The sequence below is a fragment of the Schistocerca serialis genome, chromosome 4 (genome assembly GCF_023864345.2).
Source record: "Schistocerca serialis cubense isolate TAMUIC-IGC-003099 chromosome 4, iqSchSeri2.2, whole genome shotgun sequence".
In the NCBI taxonomy this organism is placed as follows: domain Eukaryota; kingdom Metazoa; phylum Arthropoda; class Insecta; order Orthoptera; family Acrididae; genus Schistocerca; species Schistocerca serialis.
This window is the reverse complement of record NC_064641.1, coordinates 458,000,078-458,022,573: the sequence shown is the minus strand read 5'-3', so window position 1 is coordinate 458,022,573 and position 22,496 is coordinate 458,000,078. Positions and strand designations below refer to the sequence as shown.

Sequence of the window (22,496 nt, the reverse complement as noted above, 5' to 3'; positions counted from 1 at the left end):
TAGGTAATTAGAAGGAATAGTGTACAATGGTTGAGCAGCTCGTCATAAGCCAGACATTTCTGTAGTCAGTACTAAGAGACGCTTCACGGAACGTAAGGAGCAACGGCAATGGACATTAGATGACTGTAAACGAGTGATTTGGAGTGAAGAATCATGCTTGTGGCAATCCGATGGAAGGATTAGGGTCTGGCGAATGCCCGGAGGACGTTACCTGCGATCATGTATAGTGCCAACGATGAGATAACGAGGAGATTGTGTTATGCTATGGGAACGTTTTTCATGGTTAGAGTTGACCACTTATTGCTCTTAAGAAAACGGTAAACGCGGAGGGATATGAACATATTTTGCAGCATTGTATACGGCGTACAGAAGAGGAGCAGTTCGGAGACGATGACTACACCAGCGTGACAACGCACCCTGTCAAAAAGCAGCATCTGTAAGGCAATGGTTTGTGGACTGACCTGCCCAGAGTCTCGACCTGAATATAATGCAGGACCTATGGGATGAGATAAAAGACGACTTCGCCCCAGACCTCAGCGTCAAATATCACTACTTTCTCCGGTTTCGGCTCTTGAGGGAGAAGGTGCTGCCATTCCACCACAAAATTCCGGAAGCCTTATTGAAAGTGTCCCCAGCAGAGTTGAAGCCTTCATATGGCGAAGGGTGGACACATCTCTTATGAATGTCCTCGACAAGATGTTCGGATAGTTTTGGACAGATAGTCTACCTAGTTGAATCACTTCACCTTTAGGACCAGTCATGCAGCTTCATCACGGTGGAATGTTTAGCAGACCACTCTGAAACTAACCGAGACTGATCTGTGGTTCTTTGCTTTTCCTGAAGGCAGCGGTCTCCAGCGAGGTGTCATAGACGGCCAAGATGCCACAGTAGGCCCATGTATCATTCGTCGGTGAAGGACGATGGCAGACACAAAAGCGTGTAAATAACCTGCACAGGAGAATAACTCTAGTTGCTAGCAGCATGGCACCCATTTTAGAGCGGTATGCATCACCTCATGTGTTTATAGACCTACTCTTATCCTGACTCAGTCTCGTACCAAAGCGCACCCGATTCATCAGGCCGGGAAAAGCTTTTCCAGCCTTTCTGCGTCCACACTGACTTAAATGCTTCTGTGAACGCTGTAATTGGTTTAATTTTGTCTTCGCGGTTTCTGTGGGATTCAGATGTAGGGGCTGTAGTGTGGTCCTAGATTTCTCACTTAATGCTGGTTCCTGAAACTTTCCAAGTAAGCTTTCGCAGGACAGATGGTGTCTATATCATCAAGCGTCTGCCAGGTCAGGTTTACCAGAAATTCCCAGATGCTATGCCACGACTCGAACAGACCTGTGACCTAACGGACTGCCCTTTATTGTATACGTTCAGTATCCACAGACAGTGCTATCCGGTATGAGCCCCGCACATGTAAGCATTATTCTAGGATGAGACGCACCAGTATTCTCCAAGTAATCATCTCTGCGGACAGACTGCATTTTCCAAATATCCTAAAAACGAATCGAAGTTTGCCACCTGCTTCATGTACGTGTGAGCCTGTGTAGTCATTCCGTTTCATATCCCTTCAAATTATTACTACCGAATATATGTAGCAATTGACTTGCTAAGAAGTTACCCCTTGGAAACAAGGGTGCGTTATCATCATCTACAACCTTTTGTAGTTCACTGTTGAATAAAAGCCATCTTCATGTTTCTCCATGCATCGTACTCAGCCATAATCATTCCTATTACTCGTACATGTTTTCTAATGTCAACCAGCTAGCATCGAATTTGAGATCATCATCTCGGTCTTTTCATACCTCTAAATAATTTTCTTGTCCAATTCGCTATCCATTCACCTACCTACATTTCCACGTCCTTTTCATTTCCATTACAGCTGCAAGTCTTCCTATCCAGGCTGTACCCTGATTCACATATCTTTCTAAAATCTTGCCTATTCCCAATATGCATATTTCCGTTTTTTGAGTGTTTTTTCTCATTCAAAGAACACAACTCACTGCCGCAAGTCAACATAAATATTTGAGATTTAATTCTCTTGCCGTTTTCATTCTTTTTTCCATAATAAATACGTATTATATTTCAAATAAGGACAATGTGTATTTTAGCATCAAATGAGCATTGTGATGGATTCCAGTTGTGATTCTTCGGTGCTGTAGTGATGGGATATTACTTCGTACGGTCTTAACTTTCCGTACATTGAAAGCGAGTTGCCAGTCTTTGCACCACTTTGAAAGCTTATCAACATCGGACTAAATATTTGTGCTGCTTTTCTCAGACTGTGTTTCGTTACATACATCATTTGAGTAAAGTTTTGGGCTAACATTAATATTGCCTGACGAGTTCAAATGGTTCAAATGGTTCAAATGGCTCTGAGCACTATGCGACTTAAATTCTGAGGTCACCAGTCGCCTAGAACTTAGAACTAATTAAACCTAACTAACCTAAGGACATCACACACATCCATGCCCGAGGCAGGATTCGAACCTGCGACCGTAGCGGTCGCTGGGTTCCAGACTGCAGCGCCTAGAACCGCACGGCCACTCCGGCCGGCTGCCTGACAGGTTATTGATGTACAACGTGAACAGCAAGCTTCCAAAAACGTTCTCCACGGGTACGTCTGAATTTATTTCTACATTTGGAAAAGACTCTCCTTCCAGGATAACATGTTTCTTCGTCTTTACTTCGAAATCTTAGTGACAGATTTCACTTAATACCCTTACAGCCACATTATCGAAACCAAACGTAGATGTGGTGTTCAGTCAAATACTTTTCGGGAGTCAAGTAATATTGCATCTGTCTGACTGCGTTGATCCATGGCTTTCTGGATGTCATGTAAGGAAAGTGTGTATTGGGTTTCGCAGGAGCAATGTTTCGGAATCCAAGCTGGTTGGCACGGAAAAAGCTATTCTCTTCGAAATACCTCATTGCGTGCTCTCACGATATGTTGTAAGATTCTACAAGAAGTGGATGTCAAAATATAGGACGCTAGTTTTGTGGCTCGCTTTTACCTTGCTTGTAGTAGGTAAGTGTGATCTATGTTTCTTCCTAGTTACTGCGACAGGTTTTTGTTAAAGGGATCTACGGTATATTACCATTAAAACACGGCCTCAGTTATCGGCGGCTGTGTATCTGTGTCCATGTTATTCTGTGTGCCCTGGACGTGCCGTGACCAGAGACACCAGTGTGGAACAGTGCCTTCTGTACCTCATAGGGAGTGTGCGGCCCCAGATGGTATCGGTGGTCTCCACTCACTGTTGCTCAGCTCTGGGTGCAACCAGCGATATTCAGATGTGGTCCCTGGTAACTGTAAACTGTCAACCGCGGCAGTTGACTGGTAGCGGATTTCCACACACTGAGACACTCTCTTGACAAGCCGTCACGTATACACCCCAGTGACTGCACGAAAGGGAAATGGAATGTTCATGTGTCGGGCACCCACTATCTGACCGCTAATCAAATGCAGTTATATCGGTGTTTCTCTCTCTCTCTCTCTCTCTCTCTAAGATAGCAATGATCTCTAATTCAGAAATATCTGTAGGTGGTGTTCAAAGCTTTAATGAAGGTTAGGAACTGCATCATGCTGTAACAGCTTTTTTTTATCCACTGCATAGTATTCCAGTGCTCTTCCAATAACAGTTATTTGCAAATTCGCTGACTTGTCACTCTTGTTGGATACCTTTGCGCGTACAACTCAAATGTTCCCTTCGCGTTCATTTGTATTCGTAATGATGTAGCCAGTCTAGTTTCTCTTGGTTTGTGAAAGACATTTACTTTTACGAACTATTCAGCACTCAACTCACATGAACGACACAGAGAGAATGAATGTACAGTTCCTCTGCGCCCTTTGTGTACCGTTAACGTGGAGGAGCAACACACTCCGTCCTCCTTATCCAACGTGATTTATTGCCTTATTTGGGTATGAAATCACTAACTTCCGCACAGCACAGCAATCGGTTTCGTGTTCAAAACAGATAAACGTTAAGTTATAAGTATTGCAATGTCTCTGAAAATATTACAGAATTTTCTTCTTTTTGAAGCACGAAACAAGCAGCGGAAATTATTATAGTTTGTGTGGGAAAGTGAAGTTGCTACCGATACCTTTGTAATGAGTCATACATCTTTTCGTGAAGACTTTTTAACAATTCATTTGGGTGTAAACAGAATTATGATATCTTAAATATTTCAGGAAATGTCTATGAAGTTTAGGCAGATATTTGCATTTTCGGCTTTGCACTGTATGGCTGGAATCGCGGCAGACTTCATACTGCTCATCACATCTTTCACGCGATGCCCAGTGTCGGCGGAAAACGTCGGTTTGTTTCCTATTACAACAAAATTATTTTAAAATGAGATTTCGCGTGCCGATTTGACAGAGCGGTCCCAAATTAGTCTAGAGCGATTTCGGTTTAGCAATATGTATTAGTAATGATAGCAAAACACGAGGCGCTTGCACTGTCTGGTGTGCCGCCCTGCCCTGCGCTGTTCGCTACCTCCACAGAGCAACGCTACTCAGCCCCTGTCATTGTCCTTGTTAATCCGTGTTCCTAAGACGAATATCGCACTACACTAATCTAGACCGCTTTATTAAGTGGGCACGTAAAATCCCGCTTTAAAAATAATTTTGTTAGCAGTGGAAAGCAAACCCACACTTTCTGTTGACACTGGACGTCTCATGAAAGAAGTGATGAGCAGAATTTATTTGGGCTGACACTATCTTCACACTGCAAACACGAAATTACAAATGTCTGACGGAGCACTGGAGAAAATGAGCCTGACGATTCTCAGGAGAGACATGGTTTGTCAACGTGCTTGCTTGTGGTTATGTGCAGGAATTCCGGCGACGCTCAACTACATCCCTCTGTCGACGGCGTCGCCCGACTCCCCGCAGCTGATCCCGTATCCCGACTGGGAGACCAACCGAGAGGGCAACTGCAACGGCCTCACCACCGTCTACCGAATCAAGGTACGTACGCACCTACACGCCCTCCCTGTGACTCATCAGGCAGTTCACGTCGCGGTTCTCAATGTTTACAGGGCAAAGGGAAACCCAAACTGCAGCTTTGTGGTGTTTTCACTGCAGCAAGTACCATCGGCGCCAACAGTATCTTAAAAAAGGCCCTTCACTTGGGTTCCCTTGACAGAATTCCAGCGTTCAATTTACTCTCTGCTTACACTGGTCTCGCGTGACAACGGATCCCACTGGAACATTGGTGAACTGGTGCATTTCAGAAATAACGCTTTCGTATGAAAAGGAAATATAATTTCTGAAAAGAATCGTTTCTACAGTACAAAGAGCTTTGTGACACGCCTTGACTACAAGGATGGATAGGTTTGTGGAACACTTCCTAGACACCAAAGAATAGTTAATTGGAAAATGGAGGGAAGTAAGGGGTAGAGGGCTGGAACTGTAGAGACAGACCCAGACTTGGCGAAGTAAGAAGGTTCAAGTGGGTGTAGGTTGATGAATCTACTTGTATAGGACAGACTATCATGGTCGCCTGCATTAGATAAATCTTCCGTCTGGGCAGTCACAGAAACAAAGGCGGTTTTCTTTGCGGCGAGATCTATTTACGAAATTTCAATCACCTACTTTCTCTTCCGAATGCGAAAATATTTTGTTGACACCCACCTAAGTAGGAGAAATGATCATAATAATAAAATAAGCCTCCCCATGGACCATGGACCTTGCCGTTGGTGGGGAGGCTTGCGTGCCTCAGCGATACAGATAGCCGTACCGTAGGTGCAACCACAACGGAGGGGTATCTGTTGAGAAGCCAGACAAACGTGTGGTTCCTGAAAAGGGGCAGCAGCCTTTTCAGTAGTTGCAAGGGCAACAGTCTGGATGATTGACTGATCTGGCCTTGTAACACTAACCAAAACGGCCTTGCTGTGCTGGTACTGCGAACGGCTGAAAGCAAGGGGAAACTACGACCGTAATTTTTCCCGAGGGCGTGCAGCTTTACTGTATGGTTAAATGATGATGGCGTCCTCTTGGTAAAATATTCCGGAGGTAAAATAGTTCCCCATTCGGATCTCCGGGCGGGGACTACTCAAGAGGATGTCGTTATCAGGAGAAAGAAAACTGGCGTTCTACGGATCGGAGCGTGGAATGTCAGATCCCTTAATCGGGCAGGTAGGTTAGAAAATTTAAAAAGGGAAATGGATAGGTTAAAGTTAGATATAGTGGGAATTAGTGAAGTTCGGTGGCAGGAGGAACAAGACTTCTTGTCAGGTGACTACAGGGTTATAAACACAAAATCAAATACGGGTAATGCAGGAGTAGGTTTAATAATGAATAGGAAAATAGGAATGCGGGTAAGCTACTACAAACAGCATAGTGAACGCATTATTGTGGCCAAGATAGATACGAAGCCCACGCCTACTACAGTAGTACAAGTTTATATGCCAATTAGCTCTGCAGATGACGTAGAAATTGAAGAAATGTATGATGAAATAAAAGAAATTATTCAGATAGTGAAGGGGGACGAAAAATTTAATAGTCATGGCTGACTGGAATTCGGTAGTAGGAAAAGGCAGAGAAGGAAACGTAGTGGGTGAATATGGATTGGGGCTAAGAAATGAAAGAGGAAGCCGCCTGGTAGAATTTTGCACAGAGCACAACTTAATCATAGCTAACACTTGGTTCAAGAATCATAAACGAAGGCTGCATACATGGAAGAAACCTGGAGATACTAAAAAGTATCAGATAGATCATATAATGGTAAGACAGAGATTTAGGAACCAGGTTTTAAATTGTAAGACATTTCCAAGGGCGGATGTGGACTCTGGCCACAATCTATTGGTTATGACCTGTAGATTAAAACTGAAGAAACTGCAAAAAGGTGAGAATTTAAGGAGATGGAACCTGGATAAACTGATTAAACCAGAGGTTGTACAGAGTTTCAGGGAGAGCATAAGGGAACAATTGACAGGAATGGGGGAAAGAAATACAGTAGAAGAAGAATGGGTAGCTTTGAGGGATGAAGTAGTCAAGGCAGCAGAGCATCAAGTAGGTAAAAAGACGAGGGCTAGTAGAAATCCTTGGGTAACAGAAGATATATTGAATTTAATTGATGAAAGGAGGAAATATAAAAATGCAGTAAATGAAGCAGGCAAAAAGGAATACAAACGTCTCAAAAATGAAATCGACAGGAAGTGCAAAATGGCTAAGCAGGGATGGCTAGAGGACAAATGTAAAGATGTAGAGGCTTATCTCACTAGGGGTAAGATAGATATTGCCTACAGGAAAATTAAAGAGACCTTTGGAGATAAGAGAACCACTTGCATGAACATCAAGAGCTCAGATGGAAACCCAGTTCTAAGCAAAGAAGGAAAAGCAGGAAGGTGGAAGGAGTATATAGAAGGTCTATACAAGGGCGATGTACTTGAGAACAAGATTATGGAAATGGAAGAGGAGGTAGATGAAGATGAAATCGGAGATACGATACTGCGTACAGAGTTTGACAGAGCACTGAAAGACGTGAGTCGAAACAAGGCCCCCGGAGTAGACAACATTCCATTGGAACTACTAACGGCCTTGGGAGAGCCAGTCATGACAAAACTCTACCATCTGGTCAGCAAGATGTATGAGACAGGCGAAATACCCTCAGACTTCAAGAGGAATATAATAATTCCAATCCCAAAGAAAGCAGGTGTTGACAGATGTGAAAATTACCGAACTATCAGTTTAATAAGTCACAGTTGCAAAATACTAACGCGAATTCTTTACAGAAGAATGGAAAAACTAGTAGAAGCCGACCTCGGGAAGATCAGTTTGGATTCCGTAGAAATGTTGGAAAACGTGAGGCAATACTGACCCTACGACTCATCTTAGAAGCTAGATCAAGGAAGGGAAACCTACGTTTCTAGCATTTGTAGACTTACAGAGAGCTTTTGACAATGTTGACTGGAATACTCTCTTTCAAATTCTGAAGGTGGCAGGGGTAAAATAAAGGTTCAAATGGCTCTGAGCACTATGGGACTTAACATCTATGGTCATCAGTCTCCTATAACTTAGAACTACTTAAACCTAACTAACCTAAGGACAGCACACAACACCCAGCCATCACGAGGCAGAGAAAATCCCTGACCCCGCCGGGAATCGAACCCTGGAACCCGGGCGAAAATAAAGGGAACGAAAGGCTACTTACAGTTTGTACAGAAACCAGATGGCAGTTATAAGAGTCGAGGGACATGAAAGGGATGCAGTGGTTGGGAAGGGAGTGAGACAGGGTTGTAGCCTATTCCTGATGTTGTTCAATCTGTATACTGAGCAAGCAGTAAAGGAAACAAAGGAAAATTCGAAGTAGGAATTAAAATCCATGGAGAAGAAATAAAAACACTGAGGTTCACCGATGACATTGTAATTCTCTCAGAGACAGCAAAGGACTTGCAAGAGCAGCTGAACGGAGTGGACAGTGTCTTGAAAGGAGGCTATAAGATGATCATCAACAAAAGCAAAACGAGGATAATGGAATGTAGTCGAATTAAGTCGGGCGATGCTGAGGGAATTAGATTAGGAAATGAGACACTTCAAGTAGTAAAGGAGTTTTGCTATTTGGGGAGCAAAATAACTGATGATGGTCGAAGTAGAGAGGATATGAAATGTAGACTGGCAATGGCAAGGAAAGCGTTTCTGAAGAAGAGAAATTTGTTAACATCGAGTATAGATTTAAGTGTTAGGAAGTCATTTCTGAAAGTATTTGTATGGAGTGGAGCCATGTATGGAAGTGAAACATGGACGATAAATAGCTTAGACAAGAAGAGAATAGAAGCTTTTGAAATGTGGTGCTACAGAAGAATGTTGAAGATTAGATGGGTAGATCACATAACTCATGAGGAAGTATTGAATAGGATTGGGGAGAAGAGAAGTTTGTGGCGCAACTTGACCAGAAGAAGGGATCGGTTGGTAGGACATGTTCTGAGGCATCAAGGGATCACCAATTTAGTATTGGAGGGCAGCGTGGAGGGTAAAAATCGTAGAGGGAGACCAAGAGATGAATACACTAAGCAGATTCAGAAGGATGTAGGTTGCGGTAGGTACTGAGAGATGAAGAGGCTTGTACAGGATAGAGTAGCATGGAGAGCTGTATCAAACCAGTCTCAGGACTGAAGACCACAACAACAACAAATAAAATAAGAGAAATCAGAGCTGGAACGGAATGATTTAGGTGTTCCTTTTTCCCACGCTACATTCGAGAGTGGAATGGTAGAGAATTAGTATGAAAATGGTTCGATGAACCCTTTGCCAGGCACTTAACTGTCCATTCCAGAGAAACCATGTAGATGTAGGTTAGTTATAGATGAAGACCACAACAACAACATGCAATCGAAATGAATAGTAGTGGTTTCCTTCGTTGTTGTTGTTGTTGTTGTGGACATTCTACTGATCTGTCCAGTGCAGATCTCTTCATGTCTGCATAATTTCTGCAAACTGCATCCATTAGAAGCTACTTTTTAGCAATCCAGTATTCAGCCCATGGACTCACTCAACAATTACAGATCCGTTACCAAACTGACTATTCTTTGCTGCCTAATGAAGTATCGTAGCGACCGATCCCCTTTTTTAGTCAGGTTGTACCATGAAATTGTTTTCTCAGCCATTCCATTTTATTTCATTAGTTATCAGATGCACCCAACTAATTATCAGCATTCTGTTATAGCACTACGCTTCAAAAATTCTGATCTGTTTATCGCCCACCTTACAGTTCCGTATAAAGCTACACTCTGTAAAAGGACTTTCTAAAAAGACTTTCTAACATTTATATTCGTTGTTAACAAATCTAGCTTTTCAAAAAAACTTTTTTTCTTGCTATTGCCAGTCGTATTTTACATCCCCTCTACTTCGATGAACCTCACATTTTTGCTGTGGAGAAAACGGGATCTCACCTATTGCTTTAAGTGTATCGTTACCTAAGCTATTTCTCTCTCCATCACCAGGTTTGTTTAAACTGCATTCCATCATTTTTGTTTTATTGTTGCTGATGTCCATCTTCCAACCTAGTTTCAAGTCAACTCCCATTCCGTGCGATTGCCCATCCAAGTCCTTTGTATTCTCTCACAAAATTACAATGTCATCGGCAAACCTCGAAGGTTTTATTTCTTCTCTCCGTGAACTTTAATTACCATCCCAAAGTTTTTCTTTGTTTCCTTCGGATCTTGCCTAAAATACAAATTAATGAAGATAGAGGATAGTCAACAACCGTGTCTCAATTCTTTGTCAACTACTCCTCCTCTTCCGTGTCTGAGTCATAGCTGCATTGCTGTAGCAGTTACAGATAATCTGCCGCATCCCATATTTTATACCGGATACCTTCACAACTTGAATGTGTTGTTACCCATAATGTAGTGCATGATTTGCAGTAGGTTGGTACTTACAACAGAGTCATGGCGTCTGTTATAGAAAGCTCTTCAGTACTAACTAACATCAAATTTCAAATTTAAATTTCGAAAATAATATTTTCAAGTTTTTGAATAATTCCTTTAAATGGTATTGTCGTAAAAAGGAAAGTATTTGTTTTAATTCTCTGTCCATAGCTCCCGGTTATAGTCTTTGCGATTTTAGGTCATGACAAAGCGTCGGTTTATTTGTGTTCTTAGATTCCCTGTTTTCACGTAGTCCTGTGATCTTACCAACTAACAGATATTATTATTATCATTTATTACTGTCTGCCTCGGTAGCTGAGTGGTCGGCGCGGCTGCCAGGCGGAGGATCCAGGTTCGATCCCCGTACTGCCAGGGGATTTTTCTTGGTAGAAGGACTAGACTGGGATGCATTCAACCTCGTGATGCCAATTGAGAAGCCACTTGACCGAGAGGCCGCGGCTCCCGATTACGAAAACTGGCAACGGCCAGGACACCAGTGCGCTAACCTTATGCCCTCCATACCGCATCCGTGACGTCACTGGCAGAGGATTTTTTTGTTTCCATGAAGCTCTCATTTTTTTTCTCCATGCATTCTCTTTCTTTATTCAGTCCTCTTAGTTCCTCACAGTTTGGTACTCTGACTGCATTTCCCATGTGTCAATGTTTTGTCTGTATGTATTTCTATAAAAAACTTCCGAGTAATTTCCGAGGGCTATTTTTAGATTTTTATTTATTTATTTATTTATTTTACTTTTTGAATCAAGGGTACAGTTTCGCTTGTTTTTGCTAAGTATTGTAGCTGGGAATCTGTGGACATGCCCATAAAATTTTAATGTTCTTTCTCTGAAGTTCTGTTGTTTTCTAGGATTTTTGTCTGTAGGCACCTTCCGCACTGATTGGGCCGAGAATCTTTCCCACAATTTTGCGTTCCTCTGTCAGGGAGTTTCTGACGTCGCCTTTTAAGTGAGGTGTAAGAGCTTCGCTGGTGTACTGGGCATCTGGTTTCACAATCGTGTTGAAGTTCCCGAATTTCGTAGGAGTGCAGAGACATTTTTTGTTGTAAATGTCACGAACTCTTCCGTTAAAGTGTTTGTGGAAAAGTTTTGTTACTGGGAGTCTGTGGATGTTCAAATGGCTCTGAGCACTATGGGACTCAACTGCCGTGGTCATAAGTCCCCTAGATCTTAGAACTACTTAAACCTAACTAACCTAAGGACATCACACACATCCATGCCCGAGGCAGGATTCGAACCTGCGACCGTAGCGGTCGTGCGGTTCCAGACTGTAGCGCCTTTAACCGCTCGGCCACTCCGGCCGGCAGTCTGTGGATGTGTCCATAAACTGTTGATCTTCTTTTTATTATTAATTTTATTATTATTGTTATAATTTACTTACCTTACCTTAGATCTGCTAGTGTTATACTAAACAAAATAATACTTGGTTTAGTACTAATCTGCAATTCTTTGTGTGGTTGCTGTCTTGAAACTTGAAAATCGCAAAAATAGCTTACTGTTTTACACAGGCTGATGCCTGTGACCGGCTGTGGGTGTTGGACGTGGGCACCGTGGGGTACGACAATACCACGGAGAACGTGTGCCCATACTCCATCAACGTGTACGACCTGCACACCAACAGGCGCCTCAGGCGCTACCAGCTGCGCCCCGACGACACCAACAGCGACACCTTCATCGCCAACATCGCAGTCGATATCGGCGCCAGCTGCGACGACACCTTCATGTACGCTTCTGACGAGTTGGGCTACGGACTCGTCATCTATAGCTGGGAGCAGAACACGTCGTGGCGGGTGAGTACTAGCGCTGTTGATACAATGTCGATATATCGACATCTCGATATTTTTCCAAAATGATGGACATACGACGTTTTCGCCCGATATATCGATATCGAAATGGCAATATCGAGTGTGTGAAGGATTCTTACTACTTTTTAACTTTCATCATGTCCAGGCTTTCACTTTGACTGCTTGAAGCAAGTATATGTGGCGCAAAAGAAGAAGTCCGACTGCACTGTCGGTTGGCGGTGTCAATGGAATAACAAGGTTTCCGAGGTGAAGAAATAGCACACCAATGGCGTTAAGAACAGATTTTAGCGCATCCAGTGTCCTACTTGTTCACATCGGCGTTCTTCAAAAGCAATTGCTGAAAATGCCGAACAAAAAAGTAAATGACAAGATCGGTCTTTGCGCTGTGCGGAGACATGTGAGGGAAATGCTGACGTAATCGGCGCTCGACGATACCAACATAAACTGCAACCTTTGGCTTCACCGTGCACTTTTGACACTACAACTGTTAGGTCGCTGGCGTTGGCAGAAATGAAAAAATAAGAAAGTCTACATGAAGTGTTCCGGACAAATCCTATTTGTGACGAAACCGAACAACTGACCCAGCGGACACCTTTTATTGTGCCACATACGTGCAGTTAACGTTGTTAGCAAAGTGTTTATCGCCAAGCTTGAACGTGCATTGTTTTCTTTTCAGTCCACATTCTAAGGGAGATAAGGAGGCTACCAGCTTGTTGATCTACAGAATATTTAATAATAAATCAGTATTGAAATATACAGCTCTAAAACTGGCAGTATGTTTACAATGTGCAGCTGATATATTTATACGCAGGTACGTCGATATTTTGTTCTTCAGTATATCGATACTTTTTCGAAACATCGAGGGGCAATAACGACTTTTTTAAATATCGAATTACCGGATTCCCGATTTTTTTTTAATATTAACAATCATAGTGAGTACAGTCCCTATCTGCGTCCGTCACATGGCGGACAACTTGCAGACACAAATAACGTGGTTATCCCGCAACACAGTACTCGCTGTTAGTACTTTTTCAGCTCGTATTGCAATGCTGGTTCAAACCTCCCCCGTTCAATGTTTCGTTGATCTGTTTGGTGCTGAAACTGAGAACAACAAACAGAAAGTAAAAATATTAAACTGCGAAGTTTAAATCGTATTCACGCAGGAGAACAGTACCATACCAATGTTTGACTGTATAACACTCTTTTACCAGGTTCTAACAAAAAATGTTCTATTAACATACTCGTAGACTCAATCTGTGATAAGTTCAGTGAAATGCTTGGAGTATGTACTTATCTTACAGGTTTCGACGACTTTTCTCCACCAATTCAATGTTAATTGGGATGTATAACATTAATTGCTTCATTGCGGAAATGCCAGAAGTCAATGTGAAAAGCCGATATCATTAAATAATTGGCGTGATCACATAGTTTGCATGTTTTTATTAAAGTTTATAGTGTTCCAGAACATTCGTACAATGCACAGCTCAAAGAAACTGACTTCACAGATCACGTATTCGAACTATCTGAAAACAACTACGACTCCTGAGCTATTTGACTCACTACTTGTATAGTTTCTTAACAATACATGTTTTTCGAAAGTACTGTCCAATAACGCCACATTAATTGAGTTGCAATTAAAATCGGCTGTTCCATGAAAAACTACAGTTACAATTTTGAAGATAATAAACAACTAATTATAACAAATGAGATTTCTAAAATTGCTTTTCAAACTCGGTATCGAAATTCATGCTTGACAAACGTGACTAGTAACACTTAATACATAATAATTAATATCTCTTTAATTACAACAGGAATTTTGATTCTGAAATATTTTGGAGTACTTTACATAACGTAGAAATAGATTAGAAGTTCAAATTTTATATAATAATCTCATTTTAACCAAATGATAGAAATAATAGTTTGTTTATGACAGAAAGTGCTAGAACGCCTATTTACAGAATTAATTACAATCAATTTGATTTGAGTTTTTGTAGAAACATAATCTCTTGAGAGCGAACGCAACTAAGTACATCAGTCAGCCAGAAATCTACAGAAAACTCTAACTTCGTCGTTTCATTAAATAATCGAATTTTACAATAAATTTCGCATTTAATGACTGAATTTATTTTAACACTAACATTTCTACATGATTATTTTCTGATAGTTACACAAATGAAATAATTAGTTTTCCTGTGAATTTCGTTAAATCCATGATTACATTAAGATAAATTCCCGCTAATTAAGGTTCGTGTTAATTTATTTAAATGAGTTGTACTTGACTAAATGGATGTGTTACATTTTATATATCTCGTGTACAATGCTGCTTGATACAACACAGAGCAACAAAATACGTATTTTTAGCATTTGATATACTGCGAAATATGTGTCGTATAATACGTAAAAACGTGGTACCGAAAACTTCATAAATGGGTCCCTGTACTATGTCCTATCATAACAGCCGCATACACTCACAATCAGAGACACAGATATTAGTGTCCGTCCTACTGGCAAACATTTAACACTACTTAAAGAAAATAATGCTTCAGGCTATGATGGAATTCCATTTAGATTTTTATTAAATACACTTAGGAGTTTGGTCTTTTCCTAGCTTATGTGTATCGAGAATCCCTTCCGCAACGGATAGTCTCGCCTGATCGGAAAAGGGTACAGCTCGCTGCTGTTTACAGAAAATGTACAAGATCGTAACTACAGATCAACATCTTTGACACAGAAAGACAAACACCTTTTCCAAATTAACGAAAAAAGTGACCTAGATAGAGTTGTTTGTCTTTAATACACATCCTGACAAAAAGAGTAAGACAGCCAGAAGACATGGTCTGTTGTTAACCTAACTTCGTACGGCCACATACATCATCAGCGGGTACATGCATGATTAGAATTGCAGTTTTCTGTGACAGTCAGATCGGCCACCAGAGTGCATTACTCTTGCTCCTGTTTAGCGTCGTTGCCAGTCTTGCTAGGGTATATAAGTGGCGTAACAGTGTCAGACGTTGGGTGATCACTGCGAAGGACACAGAGATGCCGCGTAGTCCTGTGAGACAGCATTATCAGCAGCTGACAGACATCTAAAGGAGCCTCTATTTGGTCGGTCGGACCATATCTGCGGGGCATTCGGATGTGACAGTGGCCAGATGTTGGACTGTATGGAAAATTGAGAGCAGGCATACATGTCGCCAGTGTTCCCGTCCCCCACGTCTGACCATCAAAAGGAAGGATCTCGGCACTGTGCACCAACCGCCTCGTAAACCGTTCACGTCTGTGCCTGTCATCCGAGAACAACAACTAGCAGCAACATTTTGTGTCATCCTACTCCACTGGTCGAAGACTAGCAGCAGCCGGAATAGGAAATTAGCGTCACATGCGCAGGCTGCCGTTGCCACCACAAAACAAACGACTGCTTTCGGAGTGATAATGTGACTAAGAAGCACGGACTGCTGGTGAATGGTGCCACATTGTGTTCAGCAATGAATCGCTGTACTTCACTACCCCGGATGACCATCATTGTTTAGTATGGCGGCGACCTGGGAAGAGGTCTTATTCTTCCAATGATCTGGAGTAGCACTGCCGTATTATTCCTAGCGTCATAGTGTAGGGAGCCATCGGGTATAACTTAAGGTCACGGCTGGTAGTAACAGGGAACTCACGTCACAATGGTGTATCACGGACATCCTGCGTACGCGTGCGTTGTACACTATGTGATCAAAAGTATCTGGACACCAGGCTGAAAATGGCTTACAAGTTCGTGGCGCCCTCCATCGGTAAGGCTAGAATTCAATATGGTATTGGATTTGATGACAACTTCCACTCTCGCAGGCATGCGTTCAATCAGGTGCTGGAAGGTTTCTTGGGGAATGGCAACCCATTCTTCACGGACTGCTGCACTGAGGAGAGGTATCGATATCGGTCGGTGAGGCCTGGCACAAGTCCGCCTTCCAAAACATCCCAAAGGTCTTCTATAGGATTCAGGTCAGGACTCTGTGAAGGCCAGTGCATTACAGGGATTTTATTGAAAAGATGCAAACGCTATCCCCGAATTGCTCTTCAACAGTGGGAAGCAAGAAGGTGCTTAAAACATAAATGTAGGCCTGTGCTGTCATAGCAAAACAACAAGGGGCTCAAGGCCCCTCCATGAAAAACACGGCCACACCATAACACCACCGGCTCCTAATTTTACTGTTGGCGCCACCCACGCTGGCAGATGACGTTCACCGGGAATTCACCATACCCACACGCTGACATCGGATCGCCACATTGTGTGCCATGATTCGTCACTCCACACAACGTTTTCCCACTGTTCAATCGTCCAATGTTTACGCTTCTTACACCAAGCAAGGCGTCGTTTGGCATTTACCGGCGTGATGTGTGGTTATGAGCAGCCGCTCGACCATGAAATCCAAGTTTTCGCACCTCCCGCCTAACTGTCATAGTTCTTGCAGTGGATCCTGATGCAGTTTGGAATTCCAGAGTGATGGTCTGGATACGTGTCTGCCTATTACAGCCGGCAGGAGTGGCCGAGCGGTTCTAGGCGCTCCACTCTGGAACCGCGGGACCGCTACGGTCGCAGGTTCGAATCCTGCCTCGGGCATGGATGTGTGTGATGTCCTTAGGTTAGTTAGGCTTAAGTAGTTCTAAGTTCTAGGGGACTGATGACCAAACAAGTTAAGTCCCATAGTGCTCAGAGCCATTTGAACCATTTTTTTGCCTATTACATATTCCGATCCTCATCAAATGTCGTCGGTCTCTGTCGGTCAACACACGAGGTGGGCTTGTACTCTTTTGTGCTATACGTGTCCCTTCACATTTACACTTCACTATCACATCGGAAACTGTGGACCTAGGGATGTTTAGGAGTGTGGAAATCTCGCGTACAGACGTATGACACAAGTGACACCCAATCACCTGCACGCGTTCGAAGTCCGTGAATTCTGCGGAGCGCCCCATTCTGCTCTCTCACGATGTCTAATGACTACTGAGGTCGTTAATATGGAGCACCTGCCAGTAGGTGGCAGCACGCTGCACCTGATATGAAAAACGTATGTTTTTGGGGGTGTCCGGATTCTTTTGATCACATAGTGTATCTCTGGCAGTGATGCCATTTTTCAAAAGGAAAATGCTCGTTCACACATAGCATGTGTCTCTATGAATTGTCTGCGTAGTGTTGGGCTACTCCCATAGTCAGCAAGATCCCTAGATCTGTCGGGTGGTTTATGGTAACAGATAAACAATGAATGTATAGTGGTGATCCAATTCCTGACCGCAGACTAACTGAAGATATGGTGGATGTACCTACAGTGACGATGCAGTTCCTAACCACAGACTAACTGAAGATAAGTCGCTTTCTTCAGTGTTCCTAAATGCATTCGAAGCGTATTAAAATCAAAGCTTACATAACAACAGACTAATAACAACAATATAATAATATAATTAATATTATTATTATAGTAAAATGTTTAACAGGTGACACCACTAGGAAAAAAAACGCAACAGTGTAACTGCAAGAGACTTCTTAACTACGGATAAAATCCATAGTTGTCATGAGAAAACGATGTTCCTGTGGACATAATTTTACAAGTAATAGCATTTAACGGATTAAATTAAGTAGTTATACATTTAGTTGCGTTCTCTGTGCGGAAAATGAGAGTGTAATAAATGACTCGGCAGATCTACCCAGTTTTCAACGAATCGATAAAATTAAAGTTGCTTTATTACAATGCAATAGTCTTCTAGTTCACATTGCGAATTTAGGAGCTGCGTGAACGATAGGGAAAGAGAACAAAAAAGGTGAGTAACGTAAAAATGATGTCGCTCGCCAACATTTCAGGCGTATTCTAACTGTTACTGAGTAATCGTTTACGTTTTTTTTCTTTCGTCCTTCAAGACATCGGTAAAAACTTTCGAATTAATCTCTCTGAGAAACGGAAAGGTGAACTTGAAGTTTATGACTGTCCTAGAGACATGTCTAGAATGGGTGATAGTAGTAGAAATTCCAGAACGGTTTGAGTTAACAGCGTACTCTGCGCCACTGCGAACCATCAATGCTCTTTGTCAGTGTTACCTGTAGGTATTTTTCAAGTATATGACCAAGCGTCGAAGATACGTCTCTGAATATACATGAAAAATCCGTCAGCGTGGGAGATACTGGAACATAAGTGAATCTGCCAAATTTCAACAGGTTAAATGCTAGACAAATCTAATAATATTTCATTATTGTGCTTGGGTTTTCGTGTTTCATCTCGGGTACTTCCTCAGCAGTCACATTAATAGATATCCATTTAAGGGTTCGTGTCCTTTTCTTCTAGAGGCCGTGTTCTTGTGTGAAAGCATCGTAGATATAATGCGATGCCTTATTGAAGTTTCCAGACCCTTTCCGTCACAGTTGTCTAGTAACCGTGTTGCAGTCACTAGCACCAATTTAGTGGTGAATGTGTCCGTTTGGTATAGTTACACAGCAGTCAGCACCATGTAATGCTCGGCAAAGATTGTCGTAAGTTAGCCAATTCACGAAGTAATGAGCGAGCCAAACCATATTCAGTAATACGCGTAAGATAGAACATCGGGTACATTCGCAGTAGTATAACTAAAAGCCATAGGAAAAGAAAGTAGAACTTTAGACAGAGGAAAAGCAGCCGTGTGAATATAAAGAGCATAAATGGCAATTCGCTACCAAGTGAAGAAGACAAGCCTGGGGGTGAAAGAAGCATACAGAAGGGCCGTGTAAAAGAAACAAACTTAAAAACAATGTTAAGGAAATGGAAGGCATGTAGAGCGGATAGGTGATGTAATATTGCGAGAAGATATTGACAGAGATTTGAAAGACCTAAGCTGATCCAAGGCTCTGGTAGTAGACGATATTCCTTCAGAATTATTGCGACAAAATTATTCGATCTCGTATGCAAGATACGCAGGGTAAATATAACCAGACTTCAAGGATGACGCAATAATTGCCATACCAAACACCGCAGGTGCTGACTTGTGTGAATGTTACCGAACTACCTGTTTAATAAGTCTTGCTTACAAAGCACTTATACGCTATGCGTAATTTATAGACAACTGGTAATGCTGGTAGAAGCTGATCTTGCACGAGGAATTTAGGAACGAGCGAGGCAGTATTGACCCTACCATGTATACCAGAGGAGAGACTGGAAAAAGCTAACCTATGTTTACCTACAGTACTTGTAGATTTAGAGAATGTTGGTTCAAATGGCTCTGAGCACTATGGGACTTAAGTTCTGAGGTCATCAGTCCCCTAGAACTTAGAACTACTTAAACGTAACTAACCTAAGGACATCACATACATCCATGCCCGAGGCAGGATCCGAACCTGCGACCGTAGCGGACGCGCGGTTCCAGACTGTAGCGCCTAGAACCGCTCGGCCACTCTGGCCGGCTTTAGAGAAGGCTATCGGCATTGTTGCCTGGAAAACTCGAAGAACATGTAGTGTAAGCAATGGTGGAGAAGAGAGTGCGACATGGCTATAACTTATCCACCTGTCTCATCCTATACATTGAGCAAGCAGTAAAGGAAAGCAATGAGAAGTTTGGGAAGAGAATTAAAGTTCAAGGAAAAGAAACTGAGGTTAGCCAATGACGTTGTAATTCTGTCACCGACAGCAAAGGACTTTGAAGTGCAGTTGAACAAAACAGATTTGTGAGTGAAATGAAGTTATAAGATGAAGATCAACGGAAGTAAAACATAGATAATGGAAAGTAGTCCAATCAAATCTGATGATTCTGAGGCATTAAAACTAATAGACGTGTTTACCTATTTGGTTCAAAATGGCTCTGAGTACTATGGGACTTAACATCTGAGGTCATCAGTCCCCTAGACTTAGAACTACTTAAACGTAACTAACCTAAGGACATCACACACAACCATGCCCGAGGTAGACTTCTAACCGTAGTAGCAGCGCGGTTCCGGACTGACGCGCCTAGAACCACTCGGCCAGTGCGGCCAGCTTGCTATTTGGGTAGATGGCCGAAGTAGAGAGGATATAAAATGTAGACTAGTAGTCATAAGAAAAGCCTTTTTGAGAAAAAGAAAACTGTTAACATCTAATGTAAATTTAAGTGTTAGGATGTCTTTGTGAACGAATTTGTCTGGAGCATAGCCTTGAACGACAGTCAAATGCGGACGATGAACAGTTCAGACAAGAAGTGCTTTTGAAATGGGTGCTACAAAGAACGCTGAATACTGGTTTGGTAGATCGGATAACTAATAAGGAGGTACTGCAAAGAATTAGAGACCAATGATGTTTATGGCACAACAAAAAGAACAAAGAGCGGTTCGGTTGATAGGACACATCCTGAGGCGTCGAGGAATAATTGATTCGGTAGCGCATCCGGGAACGCCGAGAAAAGCGCGTACTCAGAGTGGAATCTATGATACACCCAACACCATAAAGTTGGCTATGTCGCGACCGACAACCGCCGTTGTCGTGCCTGCACTAACACATCCCCACTCCCGTCGTTCCACATCCTATCCCAAGCAAAATTGAACACATCCCCCATCCGTTACCCAGAACGTGCTGACATCTACACAACCTAGCAACTACAGTCTACAGTTCGTAGTAATAGACGGAAAGTCACCGAGTAAAACAGAAGTAATATCCGGCGTTCCCAAAGGAAGTAAAACAGAAGTAATATCCGGCGTTCCCCAAGGAAGTGTTATAGGCCCTCTATTGTTCCTGATCTATATTAACGACATAGGAGACAATCTGAATAGCCGTCTTAGATTGTTTGTAGATGATGCTGCCATTTACCGTCTTGTAAAGTCATCAGATGATCAAAACGACTTCCAGAATGATTGAGATAAGATATTTGTATGGTGCGAAAAGTGGTAACTGGCCCTGAATAAAGAAAAGTGTGAAGTTATTCACATGAGTACTAAAAGATATCAGCTAAATTTCGATTACGTGATAAGTCACACAAATCTGAAGGCTGTAAATTCAATTAAATACTTAGGGATTACAATTACATATTTGTAATTGGAACGACCACATAGATAATATTGTGGGTAGAGCGAACCAAAGACTGCGATTCATTGGCAGAACACTTAGAAGGTGCATCAGGTTTACCAAAGAGACTGCTTACACAACGCTTATCCGCCATATTCTGGAGTATTGCTGTGCGGTGTGGGATCCGCATTGGGTGGGACTGACGGATGACATCGAAAAAGTACAAAGAAGGGCAGCTCGTTTTGTATCATCGCGAAATAGGGGAGATAGTGTCACAGGCATGATACGTGAATTGGAGTGGCAATCATTAAAACAGAGGCGTTTCTAGTTGCGAGGGAACTTCTCATGAAATTTCAATCACCAGTTTTCTCCTCCGATTGCGAAAACATTCTGTTGGCACCCACCTACATAGCAAGGAATGATCATCACGATAAAATAAGAGAAATCAGGGCTCGCACAGAAAAATTTAAGTGCTCGCTTTTTTCCGCGTGCCGTTCGAGAGTGGTTCAAATGGCTCTGAGCACTATGCGACTTTACTTCTGAGGTCATCAGTCGCCTAGAACTTAGAACTACATAAACCTAACTAACCAAAGGACATCACATACATCCATGCCCGAGGCAGGATTCGAACCTGCGACCGGAGCGGTCGCTCGGCTCCAGACTGTAGCGCCTAGAAGCGCACGGCCACTCCGGCCGGCGTTCGAGAGTGGAACGGTAGAGAGACAGCATGAAGGTGGCTCATTGAACCCTTTGCCAGGCACTTTATTGTGAATAGCAGAGTAATCACGTATATGTAGGTGTAGGAGTAGTCTCAGAATCCCTACAGTTACATCAAGGCTCCAACATACCAATCAAACTTTTATTAGTACAGCCTAGCCACCTGTTTTTTAGCTGCTGTCTCTTTCTCACACGTATACTTTCCGATGCTCAACAACTCGACAGAGTCACCTATCCATTTTGTTTCTCATCCTCCCATCCTGCTCTCCCAGCCCTACCACGACTTACAATAATACGCAACAGTTTCCATCTCCTAGCTTCTTCACCCGCTCAGCAGTGCAGCGTGGTCGATACCTCGCGTTCAGTGAGTGGTTCACTGTCCTTGCTCATGAGATAATCTTTGGTTAGCAATGTGGATGTTGTCGCAACTTGCTTGCCGGTGTTACTGCTGCCCCGTGCTGCATCAGACCTGTGTCTTCCTTGAATTCCCTGCGCGGGGACAGATCCCGCATTTGAGAAATCTTTCACGCAGGAGGATCGTACAAACATACCGCCGTTTGAGTCTCGTACAGATTCCCGTATGGAGGACATAGTGATAGGCATCCCAG

General features: G+C 42.6%; 1 protein-coding gene across 1 annotated transcript in view; it reads left to right on the top strand.

Annotated features, from left to right (window-relative positions):
- LOC126474535 (protein yellow-like) overlaps positions 1-22,496 on the top strand; it is a 116,460-nt gene that overhangs the window by 69,457 nt on the left and 24,507 nt on the right. Inside the window, exons 3-4 of the mRNA XM_050102007.1 lie at positions 4,842-4,975; positions 11,900-12,181. Of these exons, the coding sequence (XP_049957964.1) occupies positions 4,842-4,975; positions 11,900-12,181 (416 nt within the window). The remainder of the gene's footprint in view (positions 1-4,841; positions 4,976-11,899; positions 12,182-22,496) is intronic.